The following is a 23173-nucleotide window of genomic DNA, read 5'->3' on the forward strand; positions in this document are numbered from 1 at the left end:
AATCTCGACTATATATTCCTTTATGCGTCTATCTCTCTTTTTCTCTCTTTCTCTCTGATTCACTCACTCTCGTTTCTCCCTTCCAATTGCACAAAACCACCAACACCACACCACCTAGTCGAAACGACTCTTCTTTCTCTCTCTTGTGTCGTCGACCTCATCGTGCTCGCTCGAGAAATTGCGCCGAATCGCGCCTTCCCGCGCCTCGTCCTTCTCCCACGCGCAGCTCGGATATGCACCTTTCGGCGGGCAAAGAAACTTCCTCGAAATCTTTGCCACTTTGCTCGTTTCATGCACGACCCTTTTTTTCTTCTTTCTCTTTTTTTCTAGCGTCATTATTTATTTTTTTTTTTTTTTTTTTCCATTGATTCATACCCAGAAGTAATAATATTTATCGCGTGTTAATGCGAACGACGTTTCTTTAATTACTCGTTTTCTCTTTTTCTCTTTTTCTTCCTATTTTTATATGTTTCATTTCGTTTCGTTTCTTTTTTTTTGGGGGGGGGTTAATCCCTTCTGATTTATTTCATTCGCATGTTTATTACTATAAAACAGGAACGCGCGATAATCGTCGTTGATTGCGCAAGGACGTGGAAGCGATCATGTTTTCGAATAACGGTATTCCAAGACAGTACAACAGTGTATATATATCTGCTATCTGTAAGTGTCTACATGGGTTACTTACTTGTGTAAGTATTTACGTGTTTACGCGTTGCGCACGTACCTCGTCGCTACTTTTCCTTCTACAATCCCCCAGAGTTCGGATTCGCACGGTTTTTTTTCTCTCCCGTTAGGAACGATCGAAAGAATGGATATGCTGAACTTGTACCAACCAACGGTAAAAAAAAAAAAAAGAAAGAAAGAAGGAAAAGAATAGAACAAATTCAACGAGAAAATAGATAATAATGAATAGGGTCGAACGAAAAATGGAAGAGTGTGTGAGAGAGAGTGTGAGAGAGAGAGAGAGAGATGGAATCCAGTGATGCACCGCGTGCATGCACAACGTCACGGAGGCCAACTCTCGTTTGTTTACATCGTGCTGCTTCTACGTCTCTCAACGCTTGAAGAAAAATTGCACGGTTGTGTTTTGCATGATGGCCGCAGGACTCTTTCTCGACATTTTTTCCCCCCTTATGACAGAATTTCAATGATAATTTACAAATGGGGATAATCGTGTTTAACCTTTATCAAGAGGCGTATTCCCTTTTTATTCTTTTTTTTCGTTTTTATCTTTTTTTTTATCTTCTTTTTTTCAACGAATTTGTCATCGACACCCACCGAACGTGAGATAAAGTTTTTATCAACAGACAAATTCTTTCACCAATTGTATCTCTCTCTCTCTCTCTCTCTCTCACCCTCCCTCCTTCCCCTCTCTTTACATATACACGTATAGATAAGTAATTTACGTAGTATAGATAGTATATTGTATACGTCAATCGAGAGACGAGGATTCCTAATTGATTTTTCTATCATGACTTTGGCTTCTCTCTCGCCGGAATTCCCCCTAACGCGTCCAATTTGGAAGACATCCCACTAAGCCAAATACTTTCCATCCCCCCCTCTTCCTCCCCACCCAATATAGTAGCGATGTATTAGAAGACAAATCTTCGAAGAAGAGGAACACGATAAGGATTGCTTAAATGATGCCACTAGGGGCAACTTTAGTCTTTGAACTCACGCACAAAGCATGCTTTGCTTTATCTTTTTGTTGAGACGAAGAAGAAGAAGAAGAAGAAGAAGAAGAAGACATGGGATAGCAAGGAGTTTAGGGAAGAGGGAGGGGGGTGATTAAGAGTAGGGTGGGGTTGGGTTGGATGGTGATAGGGGGTTGAGGGGTGAGGGATCTGATGGAGGAGTAGTGGCTGAGATGAAGGAGGATTACTTTCCTTGTGTGCAAAGGAAGTCGAAACGTAGGTTACTTTGAGCAAAGTAAGAAGCAACGTCTGTGGGTATGGCGTCGTCGTTTCTCCACGCACCGTTATTCCCTGGAAGAAGAGAGCAAGCGAGCAAGCAAGCAAGTCCCGCATCGTCGTCGTCGTCGTCGTCGTTGTCGTCGTCGTCATCGTAGTCGTCGGTGGCAGTGGCAACGGCAGCAACGACGGTGTATGTTGCCGACTGTTTCTCTCTCTCTCTCTCTCTCTCTATCTTCCGGCCTCTCTTTCTCTCCACCCTTTGCACAATTGCGCGGGGAGCGGGCAGACGTGCGCAACTACGCAGTAGGAATTGGCGCTCCAGTGTTGGCGCGAAACAGCAGACTCGAATCTCCGTTCTCCTCGTCCTCGTCCTCATCCTCGTCGTCGTCGTCGTCGTCGTCGTCGTCTGTTCTGTTTTTCTCCGTACTTCCCCTCTTGTACGCCGCCTAGCATCGTTTTTGGTACATCAACCCCTCGTTCTGTCTCTCTCTCTGTCACTCCTCTTTGGTAGCAACAAACGAACAACAAGGTTTTCGAGTTCATATTTACACGTAGTATCATCGTCATCGTTCATCGTCATCCATCTGTTCGTTCACCAAACCTCAAGAATTTTCTTTTTTCGTCATATCATTTCGCGAAACACAATGTTGATGAAACATGAAGAGACAAGTGGATTTCTACGATAAAACGACCTAACAGACGAATGATTTTTTATCATATGGGGAATAAAGAAAGAAAGAAAGAAAATGGGGTTTATACACGAGGACGAGCCCACATAGATTTTTCACGCGCCACCCCGTATATTGTATATACTTACGTCCGTGCGCCTAACGCGTGGTAGTATTAAGGAAGGGTCAACGGCCGACCCTCACCACGCGCGCGGCACGGATCGACGCGGTTCGTACGCGCCGACACACGGGAGCTCCGGTTTGTTTTGGTTTCTCGGCCGTTACCCCTTGACTCTCCTCATCTATCCCCGCCAATGGTGAGTCGTTCTGACTACTCCTCCTCTCTCTCTCTCTCTCTCTCTTTCACTTTTTCTTGCTTTATTTATTTATTTATTTCTTTTTATTACACTCTCGGCCTTCTTCGCGATTTCCATCTCTTTCTCCTCCTCCTCCTCCTCCTCCTCCTCCTCCTCCACCTCCTCTTTTCTTACCCTCCCTTCTTCTCTATCTCTCTCACTCTCTCCTCCTTTCTTTCTCTCCCTTCTTCTTCTTCTCTCTCTCTTTAACAAGAAAGAATGAGTGAGAGAGAGAAAGAGAATACACTATACATTCGACGCCCGTGAAAAGCAACTCGGTATGATGCTAAACTAAAAAAAAAAGAAATAAAAACGAAAAGAAAAAAGAGAGAGAGAGAGAAAGTCGTGTTCCAAAATTAGCCTTGGAGGAGTTGGTGTCATGGCGGTCGCCAAGCGAACACAACAAACAACTTGCCTCATGATCTCTCTTCCTAAGGAAAAAGAAGATACGACCGACGTATGGATAGTAAATAGAAGAAGCGTAATCGCTCGTACGATAGTAGTTAAGAAGGATTCGCTGAGAAAATTGACGCTCGTGACGTTGCGAACGTGTGTGTGCACAAGAGCAAGAAAGAACCTAACTCGTTCGTTCGTTTGCTTGCTTGCTCGTTTGCTTACTTGCTTGCTTGCTTGCTTGCTTGCTCACTTACTCGCGTGCACGCGAGCGCGCGGGCGCACATTCAAGCTCTGTTCATCGAGAGGGGCGCCGAGGACGCCGCGTGCGTATCACCGGCCAGTGCACTCTCGTCCCACGAGGCGCTTCTCTTCTCTTCTCTTCTTTTCGCTTCTTTTCTCTTCTATAAGTCGTCCCTTCACCCTTTACTGACGATTACTCTTATTCTATCGTCGTTGTCATCGTCATCATAGTCATAGATATCGTCATAGTCGTTCCTCTTTTTCTTCCTTCCTTCCTTCCTTCTTTTTGTTTGTTCATTTTTCGTTCGTTCGTTGGTTGGTTGGGTGCACAGAGAAAACGTGGAAATTAGTAGCTAGACGTTTCTCTGGATACCCACTTTAGGGATCGATTTTTACGACCCCTCGCGTCGCGCACTGATGCATTTCGGACTTTCACGCTGACGGAAACGATTCGACTTCTCGGATTTTACAGTCGTAAAATTCTCCCTAAGTCCTACTATATAGATAGATATATTTCTATACAAACACATATACATCTATAAATATATATATACATTTACTATACTCATGAGAATAGTGCAATCGATTTTACGACTTATTCTCAATATATGTATCTATGTATGCACGTATAAGTATTATACACACTTGGATAGGTTAATTCGTATTGGTTGCTTATATGATCGTTTACTTTCGTTTCGTTTACCGATGCCAGAGAGTGTGGGAAGAAGCACTTTCTTCTAACTTTCGTGCGTGCTTTCACGTAGCTGGAATTTCTCGCACGTTTTTAAACGTAGTTAAAGAAGTTACGCCTGATGTAACCAAGAAATACAATAATAACTTGCTTAGAAGCTACTTTAGATCGTCATATTTTATTTTCATTTAAAGATCGACGCATTTTCATTCTTTTCATCTATTTCTTTTTTTAAAAAATGAAACATCTGTCAGCAATATACTATATAGATATATGTTTTCCCATGGGTAGGTAAACATCTTGGGTTAGAGGTAGGAAAATAACAAGCGCCGAGACCTTGACTGGAATTCTGATTTGTAGGTTATGTTGCTTTGACGCGAACGTGTGCTACCGCGTGCTCATTCTAATTATACGTCGTTCGACTTTACGACTTTAGAGACGTTGAGAAAGAGGTTGATAGAAGTGAAGGTGGAAGTGGTGATGGAGATGGCGAGGTGGAGGTAGCGATGACGACGCTGACGGTGGTAGTGGTAGAGCTAGTTGTGTTGTTGTTGTTGTTGTTGTTGGGACTCATTGCTTATTGGAATCCCTCCTCAATCCTCTCTCTCTCTCTCTCTCTCTACTAGAACTCGTCGCGAAGATGTCGTGCGGTGCTGCGTGTTGCGTAGAGGAAAAAAGGGACGTGGGAAGAGAGGGAGACTCGCTTGGACGAGCTCGGTATGGCCGGTACTCTCCGATCAGACCGTGCGCGTGCACCCCGTAGACTATCTTTCTTTCTCTCACTCTCCCTCATTCTCTCTTTCTCAAGTCCACTATTGGCAACATTGTATACCCTGTAGGATGCAACCACGAAAGATACTCGGCAACCCTGCTACAGTATACACAACATGTAACGATCAACATAGAGCAAACCTCTAACTTTGGGGTGAACCAACTTCTTAACTTACCCCTTTAAACTTCATTTTTTGTAAATTTGCTTTTAGCCAAAAAAATTGTCTCCTCCGGACGTTACAATTAGGTCTAACTTTATTTATATTCTATCAGCAAAATATAGGAATCTTAGATATATGTCTGAACTGGGATGCAACAGATTGCATGCAACAGAAATCTACGAGTGATTACATGTCTAACAGTTAAATGATAACTTTCTATCTCTCTTTTGTTAAAATTTAAAAAAAACAGGTCAATGTTTTATTCCACCACTATTGTAGAATTTTCTCGACCTTCCACAATGCGCGAATACGAGGTATATATCGAAACTGGGATACCGTTATTGCGAACCGAGCAAGAAATTGCGTCGTTCCTCTCGTACGAATATCTCGGTCGAAAAGACCGAACGTTGTGTTGGGACGTAGCGAATAGATCGAATCGTAGCTAAACTATTGCTGAGATTGTCGTTGTGCAAACGCAATAAAAAAAGGAGAAAGAGAGAGAGAGAGAGAAAAATAAAAATAAAAGAGTAATAGAAAAAGCAAGAAAGTGGGAGAGGGAAAGAGAGAGCACGTAGACTTTCAAGTTACGGCGAATGAACGGTTGAGCGCAAGGCAAGGCAAGGCAAGGCAATGCAAGGTAAGGCAAGGCAAGGCAAGGTAAGGCAAGGTAAGGCAAGGTAAGGCAAGGCACGGCAAGGCAAAGCAAAGCAAAGCAAATGGAGGGCAATGTCTACCGGGCAACGTAGGTCTGTGACCGGTGCGATCGCTATCCCGCTTTATACGACGTGATCAGCGCGTATCGTTTACGAGGGATGATGATGTCACGATGCATCCTTTATCCTCTCTCTCGTTTCTAGCTACAGCGATTCGATTTGAAAGTCGTTGACTTTAGAGGTTCGCTATAATCGACCATTGGAGTAGTCACCTGTTACTCCGTTCCTCGTTCGTATTTGTAAGAAGGAAGAAAAGTGGGGGGGTGAAGGAGGAAGAAAAAGAAGAGGGGTCAAGTATTAAACAAAGAAAGATCCTCAGCTTGGTATCATCCATTTGCACTTCGTATTATCATATACATATATAAAAGACAATTTATATCTACACTCGGGAAGAGCTTAATAACAGCGGATTTCTGCCAAAGTAATTGTTTGTTCGTCAATGATCGATCGATTGAATCGATCGATGGATCCCATCGATATGATATCAACGATAAGCTTTCGAAGGAGTTCATAGATAACGATCGTCTGTCTGACGAGTCTCTCACGCTAAACGTGCTACGTTCGCGCACGATTCGAGTTTCCCTTTTGAATTTTTAATCCCTAAATTCCACGTCGGCCGATGACACTAGCAGAGTCTGCTGTGTGTCCAAGAGACCTCTGTTGTGTTGTAGGCTAGCTTTCTGACGGTACTACCTCTTTTTTTCCTCTTTTTTTTTTTTAGTTGTACGTAGGTGTGTATCACGCACGAGATCGTTCTTTCTTTCCTTTTATAGTTCGTTCGTTCGTTCATTCGCTCGTTCGTTCGTTCGTTCGTTCTACGACTAGGTCCGTCCTTCGTAAATGGGGGGTTGTATGCATCGTTCCTGGATCAATAGCACGTGACAGTCGTCGTCGTTGTCGTTGTCGTTGTCGTTGTCGTCGTCCCCGGCGCCTCAGCTTTGCCTTCCTTTCTCGTTGCGTTCTCTCTCGTTGACGCCGTTGGTCTGATGTAAACAAAGGAACTGCTAAACGCTCTCGCTCTCGTACACCCTTACACATACACACATATATACAGACTCCTTCTAACCGATCGATATTTTTTAACCCAACGAATTTGACTATTTCATCATCGAACGAACAAATAATAATAATGATAATAATAATGAAAAAAAAATAGCAAAAGCTGCATCTTTCCTTTCGGGGACACAATTATGTATGAATGTTCATCTCATTTTGTCATCTTGTCAGTTTCATTCCACTTCAGGAAAAAATTATATTTACAATGTTATTTATAAATTTCTTTGTTTCTATTCTTAGACCAAGGCTGCCGTTGTTTTCAAATGTACATGGAAAGGTTGTCTCGAAGTCAAGACTACAGTTCCACTCATTGAGGAACACGTGCGTCAGTCTCATCTTGGGTAAGTTCATTTTCCCTTTTTTTTTCCACCCGCACCCCTATCACCAGCCCTTCTTGTCATCTCTATTACGGACAGAAGAAGCTTCTTTACAAATTGTCAGCCTCTCAAATGGTGATTGTATACGCTCCTGTTACCTAATCGAAAATAATTAATTTGTAAGACCAAGGACGCGGAATAGTCTTTTCAGGGTTGACATTGAATCGTCGCGATAAGATAAGCTCTAACGCAAAATATCGTCGCATAGTTACGCGTCTCGTTTCGTGTGTTAATACGTAAATATAATACATATGCATATACATATTTGTATAAGCAAATACGCGCGCGTGTTTACTTGTGTTCGTTTGTAATCGAGAATGAATTAGGAAACCGTCGCGTCAAAAATTTTGTTCCTCACTTATGGACACTCTCGAAAATGTTAATAATCTCGTAAATACGAGATATTATTCTTCGTTTTTTCCAGTCGAGACTACTTCCTATATTTCGTTTCTTGAAAATTCAACAACCTACCCGGTTATACAAACAAAACGCGTGTAAATAAAATTGGCTCCGTACGAGTAAATAAAACTATCGGTGGGGATAATGTAAACGGAATAATATATATATATATATATAAAAGGATTGTTTAAACAAGATCCACAAGTGTTTACCAGAGATTACGTATTTTTTAATAAATTCATACGTAGACCTATTATAATATATTTTTTACATTAGTTATTGATTAATGCGTTCATTTAAATGTCATTTATTAACGAAGATCGTTGATATTTTGCAGTCCAAAAAAATCAAAAGGCTATGATAACGATGGCGAAGACGATATATCGGACCACGAGGAAGAATTTTATTATCAAGAAGTAGCGGTTGATCATATGAGTTCACCACCTACGATGTCACATCGGGACATGGCTAGGCCACCCCACGAGGATCCAGAGTATCAGAAACAACTTCGCTTGGAAGCAGTACCGGTTAATACAAGCAATACGGAAAGCAATAGTTCAGCGATGCCGTGCGTGAAGGAACGAAACAATGCATTCACGATTCTGCAGTCGCCCGTAAGTAGCATACACAAAGTCCGTGGTATTCGTTTGGCCGCAATGCCTACTATCACAGTTAGATCCGTTTTCTCTAAAAGCGCTTCGTCATGCTTAGATATACATACATACATACATATATATATGCAATATAAACAGACATTCACTTTCGTTCATCGGTACTCGTGGGATCACGTATGTTTGTACGTTTAATTCGACAGGGTACGCCGATCAAGCACATCAAATTGTCGCCACGTCCATTCCAAGCCTATCACCAGCAGAACATGGGCCTGTTGACGGTTTCGACTGGAAAAATACCATCCTCACCACGCCGGATTCGCGGTGAAACGAAAAAGTGTCGCAAAGTTTACGGCATGGAACACCGCGATCTTTGGTGCACCCAATGCAAATGGAAAAAGGCCTGTAGTCGTTTTGGCGACTAGGCCAAAAAGCCGCCCCGTTCTAACGTCCGCGGGCGGAGATCATCGCCGAGCCGACCCCAAATAATTAGTACGATGCCAGTGCCAGCAAGAAGACGTCGAATGTCATCGTCGTATCATCGCCGATTATTACAACAAATACCTCCATCGTTAACATTATTATCATCGATATCATCATCAACGACGACATCGCCGCTATCGACACTACCAACGACTGCCAACGATGATAATCGAATCGAGAGAAACGAGAATCTAAGAGCAAGATCCTCGTTATATCGGCACGATCACTAAATGAACGCAATTCTTTAGCGAAGAGATATTACCACCCACCCAACCCCTCTTTATCGTCCACCATCTTTTTCAAACCGATGATGATGGGGATAAAGCGTATAAACCAACCTTTAACGGATTCCTTCCGGTACGATCGTCCATCCGTAAGACGCGTTCCTTTTTCTTTTACTTCTTCTTCTTCTTCTTCTTCCTCTTCGTACATCATCTTGTCTTGTCCTTGTCCACTTTTTGATCTCCCTGTCTTGTTAATTCTCCTATTACTCTCAGCACCCCATTCACTTTTATTTCTCCTATTATTCTTATTTTCCTAACTTTTTGTTTTTTTTTTCTCGATTACGAGAGTTACGGCCAGAGAGAGAGAGAGAGAGAGAGAGAGAAAGAAAGAGAGAAGTAAAGTCTCTTTCCAAAGAGAAACGTCTAATCCCATGACGGATGGCGGACGGTTATATAAGGGCCGATCTTCGTGCGTTCCTCGTGAGCTCGTCGTTTTTGTTTTATCTCTCGGTCAGCACATGGCAAACTATTTAGAAATATACGGGGACAAAATGGGTGCCTTCGCCGTTACGAAGGATCTTAATTATTATTATTATTATTATTATTATTAATAATATTATTATAATTATTATAATTATTATATGTATAGATAGGGAATAATTGCGTGGGTGGGTGCGAGCGTATGAGGCATCCTCAGAGAGACCAACGACTCGTGCTCTCCTTCATTTTATGTAAGTCTCGTCCGAATTTTGTTTTTAAGCTTGGAGAGCGCGAGACTCGGCCTCGATCGTAAAAGTTCGTCGTTAAAAGAAAGAAAGAAAAAAGAAAAGGAGTTACAAAAAGACATTGAACTCTACATGTTATTTTTTTTTTCTTTCTTTCTTTCTTTCTTTCTTTCTTTCGGTTCGGCAAGCTAGCCGAAAATCATCGATCGTTGATCATCGTACAAACTTGTTTTTTTTTAAACCAATAATCAATCGAATCGCGTTATCTTAAAAGTACAATATTTTTTTATTATTATAATTATTATTATAATTATTAATATTATTATTATTATTAATATTATTTTTATTTTTATCAGACTTCTCGAGGTATTACCGATCTCAAATAGGGACTTTACCTTAGTAAAGACATTGTTCAATTAAAATCACTAGTTTCTGTCTTATCTCATCGATTGTACTTGAAATCACATTAGATAAGTTTTCATCGGACAAATTTATATGAACGAAATAATGTTCTTCCCTTTTTTTGACGAAATGCGTGCATACATATGTGTACGTAGATATACATATGGATATTTACGCGTACATACTTATGCATGTTATCTTTGAAAAAAGAAAATATCGAAGTAGTCAGAAAAACAGTAGCAAATCGGTATACATATTTCGACAGTAGGCGTATTTTGTCGCGTCGATTTGAGCCTACGGAAATCTACCTCGACGTTTATCTTAACGTTCGCTGATCGAAATCGTGCGAACGTATATACGTGCTACGTAAATACATATACATATATATATATTATGTGTGTGTATGTACACGTACAATGTGTATGTATTTGGAATGAAAATAATATATCGCTGTGTCGAAACGATTTGCTTTTTTTTTTTCTTGCTTGCTTGCTTGCTTGTTTGCGTTTAACTGTCTTCGAGAGACGATCTAACGATTTCAAGAAAAACGTATTAAATATTCCGTTATCTTTTCGAAAAGATAAAAATATACTTCAATGTGTATACATGCTGCAATAGTAGGACTCTTGTAAAACGTGAATTCTTGCAGCAGCAGCAGTAGCACGCACACAAACGAATTTCATATAACACGATAAAAATTTTGCTAACCATCCGTGTTTTTTCGTCTAACACGATTATTCGTATACCCTGGTCGTATACGTGTGCTAAATAAAAAAAAAAATCTTTTGTTACAATCGAAAAGGGGGCCGTTTTTTTATTTTCTTACACATATCACTGGTGATACTTCACACGATTTCATTTGATATTGTGGTCAAGTGAATAAATGAAGTTTTTACGATTGGTTGTTTTTTTTATTGTAATTTTACGAAGTTGGATATTTGTATTTGAAATCAAAATGCTTTCTCATTACAGAGCTTTAGAGTCTTTAAATGGTATAAAATAATAAAAATTGACAATAACAAATGGCTTATATTATAAATTATATTTGTTATCATCGAAATATCACGTTTATTATATCTTTTATCGATTTCTCTTATATTTCTTAGAGAATTATTTACTTTTTAATTTTTCATCAGTATATTATCAAGAATAATTATAACGGATAAGAAGAAGTATATTGTCACACAATATTTGTATCTGTTATCAACAATATATATTTTGTCACGAATCAATTAACCCCTTGAGTACTGATTTATTTGACAATTTTTATTTATACATAAACGAATTTTGTAATTTGTTATTGTAACTATATGTGAATTAAAATATGTAAAAGTAATACACATTTTATTTGAAATATATTTATATTGATGATATAAATATATATATATATATATTTTTATTTGTATTTTTTGGCAACAACATTTTCATTACTAAATATTAATAATTATTATAAATAAAACAAAAATACCCAAGTAAGCAGATGACGTGTCAACACTCGTCAAAAATGTATCCACAGGGGTTAATAAATTATTTCGAGAAAAATGAAAACCAAAAAAAAAAAAAAGAATAAATAAATAAATATCGTGTTATATGATATACATAGTTTTGTGTGCAAACACATCATTTGTTATAATTCGAATTTGATTATAAAACAATTTATTGTATTAATAACGATTCACATATCCCACATAATAACACCGATAAATTTTTTGAAATCTTTCAACGAATGTTTCGTAAAAATATTTCCCCAAAGAAAAAAAAAAAACAGAAAATCTCTTCAGATTCATAAAAAGATTTGACAAAAAATATTTACAAAAAAACATTTCATCAAATAATTTTACTTGATAGAGTTAATCTTTTTGCAAGTATCCCCGAACGCGAATATTTTTACTCGTTGTAGAAAGATTTTTTTTTTTGTTAGAAACCTTTTTGAAAAAAGGTTTAAAACTTGTTTCAAGAAATATTTTAGAAAGTTTATAAAGTTATGTGGAATATTATTATCTTTTCAATCTCGAGTAATGAATCAATAATTGTTAGATCAATTATTTATTATTTCGTTGAATTTTTTAATACGAGACAAATCATGAAAGACAGAAATTAAACAAATCAAACGTTCATAATTTTTTTTCTTCTTCTTCTTCTTCTTCTTCTTCTTCATCATTTTATATTATAAGTAAGTAAATAAATACGCCATATATTGTTTGGTGGCATCAATCGTGTTATGATCGACGATCGGTATTAGCATAATATTCATATGTCTCCCTCTCTCTCTCTCTCTCTCTCTCACTCTCACTCTCTCTCTCTCATTTTCTAATTAGACAAATAGACAGATATAAAGAGAGAAAGATAAAGAGAAAGAAAAAGAGAGAGAGAGACAAAGATGATACAAGCCGCAAGTCCGAACCACCTTTTCTTAGCTCATTGTTAAACACATACGTACACGTACAAATAATACACACACGCATATACACACACACATATGCGGATAAACAGCATACACACTAAAACATGCATGTTGTTCTTCCGGCATTGAAAGAACGTTAAGAGTTAAATTCAGTGCAACTCTTATCGTTTTTTCGCAACCGTTCGTTTTTGCTAAAGATAAGAAAAATAAATAAATAAAGAAAGAAAGAGTATATATATATAAAAAATACAAAATTACGAAAAAAAAAAAGAAGAAAAAAATACAACATAACACAAAGAAAGACGAGAATCTATATTAAGTAAAAATTATAATACAAATCCGTAATATTTTACACTTTCATCATTGACACAACACTCATACTAACCAACATGGTACATACTGAAAAAGTAACACGTATTAGCGAATGAATGAATACGTAAACAAAAAAATATATATAAATATATATATACACACACATATATACACATGTATATTTATATTAAAAATTATTATATGCATATACATGGCATCAAACGAGACGCGACATATTTAATTAATAATAAAAATAAGAGAATATAGAAAATGAAAAAAAAAAGAAATATATAAGATTTTTTTGCAAATCAATTAATTAATTAATTAATTAATTAATCAATCAATATATAAATATATATGTATGTATATGTGTGTGTGTGTGGCGTGTGCAAATATGTTGTGTGTGTGTATATCTGCTGCGCGTATTTAAATAATAAGTAATTAATTGTTTTATATATATATATATATATATATATATATATATATATATATAAAACAATGAAAAATAAAATAAAATATATATATATATATATATATATATAAAAGAGAAAGATGAAAGAAAGAAAGAAAGAGAGAGAGAGAGAGAGAGAGAGAGAGAGAGAGAGAGAGAAAGTGTGTATAAAATTAACAATAAGAGAAAGAAAATAAGAAGATATATTATATATATATATATATATGAAAAAAAAAAAAAACGATACATATGTATATGTATTACCATTAGGACAAATTATGCGCGTCTCTTTCGTAAAAAATATCGAATTTTTCGAAATTCCACGATAGGAATTTTTCACGAAGGGTTACGAGTTGAAAGACGTAAAGAAAGAAAGAAAATAAGGAAGAGTATGAAATGGGGTAAATGGGGAGCGGAGTGGGGGGAGGGGGAGGGTGTGGGGTTGGGGTTTGTTAAAAAAAGACGAAAATTCGAATAATCGAGATGGAAATATGCCCGATCGACGATATTTCTCTTTTTACTGGGTCATATGCGGCCGTACGAGAAAGTAAGAATTTTAGACGAAACAAGAAAAAAAAAAAAAGAAAATGAAAAAGTGAGGTTCAGGGGTGATCAAGAAAATTCGTAATATAATTTAAAATTAAAAAAAAAAAAAAAAAAAAATAAGAGCGATTTTTCTTGTTACGCGAATGCGAATGCGAAGAAAGAAAAAACAAAAACAAAAACAAAAACAAAAAAGTGAGAGAAAAATATGTAGAGCCGATTGTGATATTTTAGTGTGAATTTAAAAAAAAAATAAAAATGCAAAAAAAAAAAAATGACGAAGTAAACGAAAAAAAAAAAAAAAAATATATATATATATATATGAAAAAAAAAGAGAAGAAAAGTAAAACTTAATTACGGAACTTTCTCATGAAAAAAAACAATATGGCGGAAAAAGGAGGGAATTTATTGTAAGAAAGAGTGGGTAGAGTGTGAGAGAGAGAGTGAGAAAGAGTGAGAGTGAGAAAGAGAGAGAGAGAGGAAAAGAAATAGAAGAAGGAAAACAAAATTTATACATATACACCAATTATTATACTGCCAGATTTAAGAGAAACAATATATAACAAAGAAAACAAAGAAAAATCGTCGAACATTTTAAACATCGTAAACGCGCATATGTTCGTCGTCGTAAAACGCGCGTATATGTTCGCCTCGATCTATGTGCAATTTCTACGAGAGGTTGAAATATTATTATTATTATTATTATTATTATTATTATTATTATTATTATTATTATTATTATAATTATTATTATTATAATTATTAATATCTATTATCTATTATATTATTATTATTATTATTATTATTAATAATAATCATTAATTATATTACGATTATCATCGTCATCTCATAATTGTGGATAAAAAATTATAGTTGAAAAAAATGTTAAATTGAAGAAAAAGAAAAAGCGATGAAAAAACAAATTGTACTCTGATTTTCTTCATAATTGAATCGATCGAGTAGCCGACATATTGGGAATCTATTTTTCTCTCTCTTTGTTTTTTTTTTCTTTTTTTTTTGGTCAAACTGGCGAGATTTTTTAATTTTTTGTTAATGCTTCTTTGTGATTAGAATTTTATATATATATGTTTTATTTGTAATTATTATTTTACTTTTCGTGTTAATTCGTATGACTCTTTTGTGTATGTTTTTTTTTTTCTTTTTTTTTTTTTTTTTTTTTAATTTAAAATTGTACATTCGTCGTTTAAAATATTATTTATCATCGTAGAGGAGAGTTTTCTAACCTCATTTTCTTTCTTTCTTTTTATCTTTTCTTTTATATTTATTTTAATTTTCTTTTTTTTGCTAGAACTCGAGTAAACGAGGAAAATGAAGAGAGAAAAGAAAGAAAGAAAGAATAAAAAAAAAAACCAAGACATTGAAGAGAGAATAGAAGACTTTGGATTGTCACCAAAGTCGATTAGATTATTTTCCTCTAAAGTCGATTATATATGATGGTATGTGTGTGTAATGTAAAAAAACATGCATGTATTATTTCGATCGGCTTGTAGAGGAGGGGGGGGGGGAGAATATGGGGAGGTAAATAGGGATCGAGGACCGCGATCTTGAACGGTACTTTTCCGCTTTTCAATCGCACACGATCTTCTTAGGACAATTTACTTTGTATAAAAAAAAAAAAAAAACAATACAAAAAAAAAATAACGAGAAAATCACACACAAATAGGAACAAATATACTAACAAATAGACAAGATCGAAACAAAACAAAACAAACAAAAAAAAAAAATATATATATATATATATATATAATACAATAAAGAAAGTGACAAACTACTAAGAAACTGAATGAAATAGAACAAGAACTAAATAAATAAATAAATAAATAAAAAATAATTAAAAAAAAACAGGAGAAAGGAAATATTAATTAATTAATTAATTAATTAATTAAATAAATAAATAAATAAATAAATAATGAATACGACGATTGATCTCTACGAAATGATTATTAATTATTATTGTCGACGTGTCGCTAATGTTTCACGACGCAATTTTATATATATATATATATAATAACGTTAATATTATAAATAAATGAGAGAAAATAAAATAAATAAATAATAATAAAAAAAAAAAAGACAAAATCAATGAAAATAAAGAAATATCGAATGGTATAATTAAATTAATGATGTTTCAATGTATATGAACCACAAATCGCGATCAAATTCTCGTAGATTCATTATCCTTGAAATTGTTGTAACAGTGATATATAAAAAAAAAAAAAAAAAAAAAAAAAAATAAATACGATACAATATATGCGTTTTATGTTAGTTCAAAATGATATTATCGTCATTGTCGAAGATAATAATAATAATAATAATAATAATAAAAAAAAATTAATAAATTTTAATATATCGCGATATAATATCAGTAAATAAATAATAAAAAGATATAAAAAATTTAAATGAAATTAATAAAAAATAAAATAAAAGAAACACACACACACACACACTCACAAGAAAGGGAAACGAAAGCTAGAAAGAAAGAAAGAAAGAAAAATGGAAAATTTCTTGTATCACTTAGATGTGATAATTAATTACTTGTCTTTCAACGAGTATTATTATGATATAGTAATTAAAAAAAAACAAAAAAATTATAACTAAAACAAACAAACAAACAAAATAATACAAACGTCTTTCACTATTCGTTATCGTTAAACCATCCTTGTCATTCGCGTTTGTGTGTTTAAAATACACGTTTTTTTTTTTTAAAAAGTAAATACATCAAATCATTTAATTATTTACAAAAATTATTCGAATTAGGCAAACATTTTTCAAATAAATACTATATTGCTAGTTCAATCGAAAAAAAGAAGAAAAAAGAAAAGAGAATGTGTTTACATTAAAAGAAAATATAAGTCGAGAATTTTAATTAAATTGTTGTGCTAAAAAAAGTACGCTAATCGTAAATGAAATGAATGAACAATTGAGATATTAGGAATATTCTTTAAAATTTGAAACAAATATTTATATTCAATTATAATGAAAATATATTTGACAAATATTCGTTGTCTTTTAATTTCTATTGTAATTGATAAATCGCGCCATTTTTATATTCCAACGCGTATTTTACAATTATAATTAAGTTTCATCATATTTATCGGCCTGTTGTGCACACCTTGCGCACAACGAAACAAAGAAACAATCTTGCTTCTGTCTAACTCAAATTTCGTTTATACCCTTTCAACTTTATAGCAAACTTGCAATATAGTAATATTATACATTTATATGTGTGAAAAAAAAAACACACACACACACACAACAAGCTGTACGCACGCACGGGACATTTGTGTGCAGCGTTCATAATTCGTACGTTAATTCGTTCGTTTGCCTGTAGATGTCGCTAGCGTTCACCCAAAGAAAGCTTTTTAATCTCACTTACGAGACTTACGTCCGGTCGGATTGTTCATAGTAATTCGATTGAAAATAAATATTTAATGTCGTAAAACAAATTTGTTAATGATGACAAAATAATGAACGAGAATGTTTTTAAACGTTTAATGTAAAAAAAAAAAAAAAAAAAAAAAAAAAAAAATAACCAACCGTCCTGCCGACATGAATTTCTCGATCGAACAAATCGTTGCTTTGTTTTCTTCTTTCTTTGATAAAAAAAAAAAAAAAAAGAAAAAAAAGAAATTTCTATTAAACAAATATTAGCACTATTAATTCGTGTAGAGTAAATTTTTGTTGTTTTATTTTTTGTTTGTTTGTTTTCTTCTTTCTTTACAAATTAATGGCGGCAAAATAATTTCATACAGAATTCATTGAACGTACGTACTCTATCAACCCTCCAATCACCCCTTTATTTCATTATTTCGTTTCACAAGGTAGATAAGATTTTTTATAAAAAAAAAAATAATCATTAAACAACAACAAAATCATCATTTTAAAATTGTCAATTTAATGTGTGCGAGAAATCATAGCTTGCACGCATCTCAACACCGTCTGATGCGTCATCGATCGATAAATCGACTTCGCCAACGAGTTCATCAATTAAATATCTTTATGTATATAATAATACTCCATTATAATAATAATAATCGTTAATGGAAGATGGTCGATTGAAAAAAAAAATAAATAAATATTATATATAAATATATTATAATTCGCGTTAAGATGAATTTACAAAAGTCATGTAAATACATTCGTTACTTATGAATTCTTTTTTAAATTCTTCTCATTTATTCATCTAACTAAATGAAATATCATTAAAATGATGATAATTAATGATACCTTAAGTATTTTTTAATTGAGAGTGAGAGACCAATAATAATAATAATAATAATAATAATAATAATATTTATTTATAATAATTATTATTATTATTATACAAAATTAGAAAAATAAATAATCATAATAATAGGGATATTAAATAATAATGATAATAATAATAATGATGATAATAATAATAATAATAAAAATAATAAAAATGAAATCATACATAATCATACGTTGGTGGATTAAAAAAAAAAAGTTTTGTCAACATTTTGCTTTTTTAGCTTTTGAATTTTAATTTTTTTTTCTTAAAATCCACTCACGTATATAATCAAAATTATATGTAATAAGACAACAACAAAAATTTACATTACATTAGAAAATTCGATATTGTTATTGTATTGTTAACGGCAAAAAGTCCATTTATTTTAAACGCGTACGACTGATCTTAACGCGTGTGAAGACGAGTTGTGATCACGAACGAGTATTATGAATACCCAAGTGATCAATCTAAAAATCTACTACCTTTTTAAACATGTCCCTCACATGTAATAACACACATGAGTACGTACAATAATAAATATAATATCTATATATACATATATTTAACACGTTCATGCCGTCGCGTACCACCGGTGGCCCGCGCTTGACTGTCCCATCGGGCGGCGTGTACCACCGGTGGCTCGCGCTAGACTGTCCCACCGAACAGCGTGTACCACCGGTGGCTCGCGCTAGACTGTCCAATAGGGCGGCGCGTACCACCGGTGGTCCACCTTGGTCCAGGTTTGAACAAGCAAAAATCCACGCGCCGCCAGATGAAACGAATCTTAAATTCGAGTGCCGCCCCACAGCGCAGACACTGAAAATCGGCGCTGGCGTCAACGTGTTAAATAAATATTAAAAAAAAAAAAAAAAAAAAAAAAAAAAACCATACCAATTATGAAACGTATAATTCTGCAGGAGACTTTTTAAACGTTAGAGCAATAAATAATAAAAATTACGCGCACATTAAAACGAATTTGTATTTTTTTCTGAGGGATGGGGGTGGGGTGGGGTTTTGGGAGGGGGGAGATAGGGGATCATGGGCGCGAAATTAATGAAAACAAAAACCAAGAAATAAAATATAAAGTTTTGCAATTTTTACAAATATTATTATTTGTCATTTGGATCGATTCAATTAACGAGAAATGCGAAAGAAAAAATTCATCGAGATACGCACGATGACGTGTTAATTGATTATTTAATTAATTTACTTCTCCATAAAGTTATTTTGTGATTTAAATGATTATTTTATTGTATCGATAGAAAATTAATTTGAATTGTTAAAATTGCGCACTCTAGAAGTTTTTAATATTAAAAAAAAAAAAAAAAAGAAAAAAAATGTATCAATTATAATTACTGTAGTATAATAATAATAATAATATTAAAATATGAATTATTATTATTATTATTATTATTATTATCATATTATAATTATTATTTTATGATCATTTGAAAATTTCACACGTGTTTGTAATGTAAAATATATTATATTTTAATGGACATTTAAAATTAAATCTTTTTTACAAAATTTCATTAAAAATTACTATGATACAATAATATTAGTATAAAAAAAAAAAAAAAAAAAAAAAAAAAATACTACAACAACTTTTCATAAGACATAAACAAAGTTTCTTTTGGGGAATGAAGTAATTAAATAATCGATTAATGAATAAACAATTGTAATTTTGGTAACAATGAAACAACAAAAAAAGAAATAAGTATGAGATAACAGGTGATAAGATGATGTTAAATACTATATAATACAATAATAATAATAATAATAATAATAATAATAATAATAATAATAATAATAATAATACCTATCGAAAAAAAAAAAAATAGAAAAGAAAAAAAGAAAGGACGAATAAGAGAAAAGAAAATGGACGAATGAGAAGACTTGAAGAAAAATTCCGTTAGTTAGGCGGGGTTAGTTAAATGGCCGGGATTTGCATACCAAAACGATCTCATGTCGATTTAATCAAGCGCAATTTTCGAATATTAAATACATACGTACTATGTATGTATCTATGTATGTATGTTATTATATATACGTTTGACAGTAGTCCTGCTGCTGTATTTTAAAATACGCTCTTTGACGCTCGAGCGAACGAAACGCACTTTGTAAGACCAAATGCACACTCCCATTTCTTCTTTTTTTTTCCGCTCGATAATTTCTTATTCATCATCATCATCATCATCATCATCATCATCATCATCATCATCATCATCATCATCATCATCATCATTATCATCAACACGTGGCGTTACGCGTCTATATTATTATTATTGTTATTAACGACGATTTACAACGATGTAAATTTTTAACACCGATTTGAAAAAAAAAAAAAAAGAAAAAAGTAAAGAAATGAAAAGAAGAAAACACAATTGAGATTACTTGAGAGATTTTTTTTTTTTTTTAAATAAACAAAAAAAAAAACAAAATACTTCGCTCGAGTCGTTAATGCTGACACACCAGCCTAATTCGTATAATGCAAAGACATTATAATTTATAATAATTATTATTATTATTTTATCATCTTATTTTATTATTATATTTAATTATTTTAATTATTATTATTAATATTATTATTACCTATATATATATATTAATTATTATTATTATTATTATATTGTGTCTTTATTACTCTCCCTTTTACAGGTTTGAGAGTATTATTATATTATTAATATTATTAATATTATTTTTATTATTATTATACCTATTGATATAATAATTATTATTATTATTATTGTTTTCAATGTTGTCGTCAAATAATTACGTAAAATAATTGATAAATAATTTAACCACCATCGGGTCGTCATTTTTAACGCTATAATATATTATATTATTATTATTATTATTATTATTATTATTATTATTATTATTATTATTATTATTATTATAATATAAATACAGATAGTAAATTAAGCGTCAATGATAACACACGAAACTGATCGTCATCGAACGCGAAAATTTAAAACGATATTTTTAATTATAATTAGCCAATTCATGAAAAACATATATAAATCTACCACGAAAACACACACACACATAAATACATACATACATACACATATATATATATACAGAAGTTTAAGAAAGAATCGTGGTGTTATTCAATAAAACGAAACTCACAATTAACGAATCTTACTCTGTTGTCACTCGTTGTCTTCTTATTTTTATTTGTATCTCTCAATTGATTTTAACTATTCCTTTTCTAATGTTAAACAAAATATCTCTCTCCTTTTTATTATATTTAATTTATTATTTTTATCTTTGTTAAAACGATATAGTTTTTTCTCTTTTTTCTTTTTTTTTTTTTTTTTCTTTGGGGGCAAATATTTTGTACAAACATTGGGTAAAATACAAATGATAGTAGAGCACTTGTGCAAATTCTAATTATCATTTTCCCCGATTTATTGCAATATTATTATTTTATTCGATTTTTATAATACTCTCGGACATAATTAATTAATAATAATCGTACATAATATACAATAAATATATACGTGTAATTAATACAAAATGCATTTGTCAATAACACAAAAAGTCAAATAAGTGCATAAATGCAATCAAACAAATGCAAATACGTGTATAAATATACATACATACATATATATATTTATATTCCACGTTGACGAAAGGCACGGAGAGAAAGAATTAGACACATATATCTATATATATACTGGGTGTTTCATAATATACGAACATAACTTCAAGGGGTAGTTTGAATATTGTAAAATAAGAAACACAAATTCGTACAATTGTATGCTAAATACGATTTTTTGTTTTTCAAATTATAACAATTTTTACATTATACTCGTTGTCACATGATTTTCATAGAAACTACACAAAGTAGCCATCTTTAATTTTAAATAAACATATTTTCAAACGTTTTATTCTAGATAGGTACGTTCACCCTTATTTCAAAATTTCGTACAATTGTATGCCACATACGATCTTTTGTTTTTCGAATCATTGCAATTTTTACATTATACTCGTTGTCACATGATTTTCATAGAAACTACACAAAGTAGCCATCTTTAATTTTAAATAAACATATTTTCAAACGTTTTCTTCTAGATGGGTACGTTCACCCTTGTTCCAAAGTTTCATATAATTATGCGAATAATGTTATTATCTTATTTTAAGGATGTTAAAACTATTCCTGAAGTTATGTTGAAACATTTTGAAAGATCGTAATATATATATATATATATATATATATATATATATATATATATATATATATATATATATATATATATATATATATATGTATATTACGCACTTAATTAAGTAAGTCTGAAAAGAGTGAGGGGAGGGGGCTACATACGAGCAACAAAACTAATCGAAAGTCAAATAAAAAAATAAAAAAAAAGGAAGAAACAAAGAACAATAAAATGAAATCCAGCGCCAGTACAGTGATAAAGAAAAATATTATATTAAAAAAAAAAAAAAAAAATAAAGAAATAATTGCAAGATTATTATCCTTTAACGGGATGATAATCATTACGTATATAAGTAAATATGTGACACCGATAATTAAATGAAATAAAAAGAAGAAATATTATTTTGTACAATTATGGATAAAGATGAAAAAAAAAAAAAAAAAAAAAAAAAAAAAAAACTATGGCAAAGAAGCACAGCGAATTATTAGTCACGAAAAACACATACAAACACATATATGTGTACACATGAATACGTCACGTATTTATATCATCAATTCGTTCCCGTTTTTTATGAGACGACCTTTTAAATGTCTCTCTTAGCATCACTTTGTTACGCATTCACGCATATTATCGCTAATTTGGGATTTTTTTTTTTTGTGTTCTTTTCGTTTTTCTAATCATGGGAATTTGATAATATATACATATATATCAATTTTCATATACAAACAAAAATATGGACAAAGTTATGCAGAAAATTATCAACTCTGAATGATTTGAAAATGTGAATTGATTTAATTTGAGATTTTATATGTTTTAATAAATGAAAAAAAGCTCT

The 23173-nt window shown here is 32.7% G+C and overlaps 1 protein-coding gene across 2 annotated transcripts in view; it reads left to right on the forward strand.

Annotated features, from left to right (window-relative positions):
• Nucleotides 1-21307, forward strand: part of Glut4EF (Glucose transporter 4 enhancer factor) — a 112789-nt gene extending 91482 nt beyond the window's left edge. For both annotated transcript variants that reach the window (XM_015316387.2, XM_089178207.1), the window contains 3 exons: nucleotides 7206-7306; nucleotides 8079-8355; nucleotides 8556-21307. In XM_015316387.2, the coding sequence (XP_015171873.1) occupies nucleotides 7206-7306; nucleotides 8079-8355; nucleotides 8556-8777 (600 nt within the window). In that variant the 3' untranslated portion in view covers nucleotides 8778-21307. The remainder of the gene's footprint in view (nucleotides 1-7205; nucleotides 7307-8078; nucleotides 8356-8555) is intronic.
• Nucleotides 21308-23173: the final 1866 nt, after the last annotated feature.

The sequence above is a fragment of the Polistes dominula genome, unplaced genomic scaffold (genome assembly GCF_049000335.1).
Source record: "Polistes dominula isolate Pdom_NZ unplaced genomic scaffold, Pdom_raw_medaka contig_77, whole genome shotgun sequence".
Classification (NCBI taxonomy): Eukaryota; Metazoa; Arthropoda; class Insecta; order Hymenoptera; family Vespidae; genus Polistes; species Polistes dominula.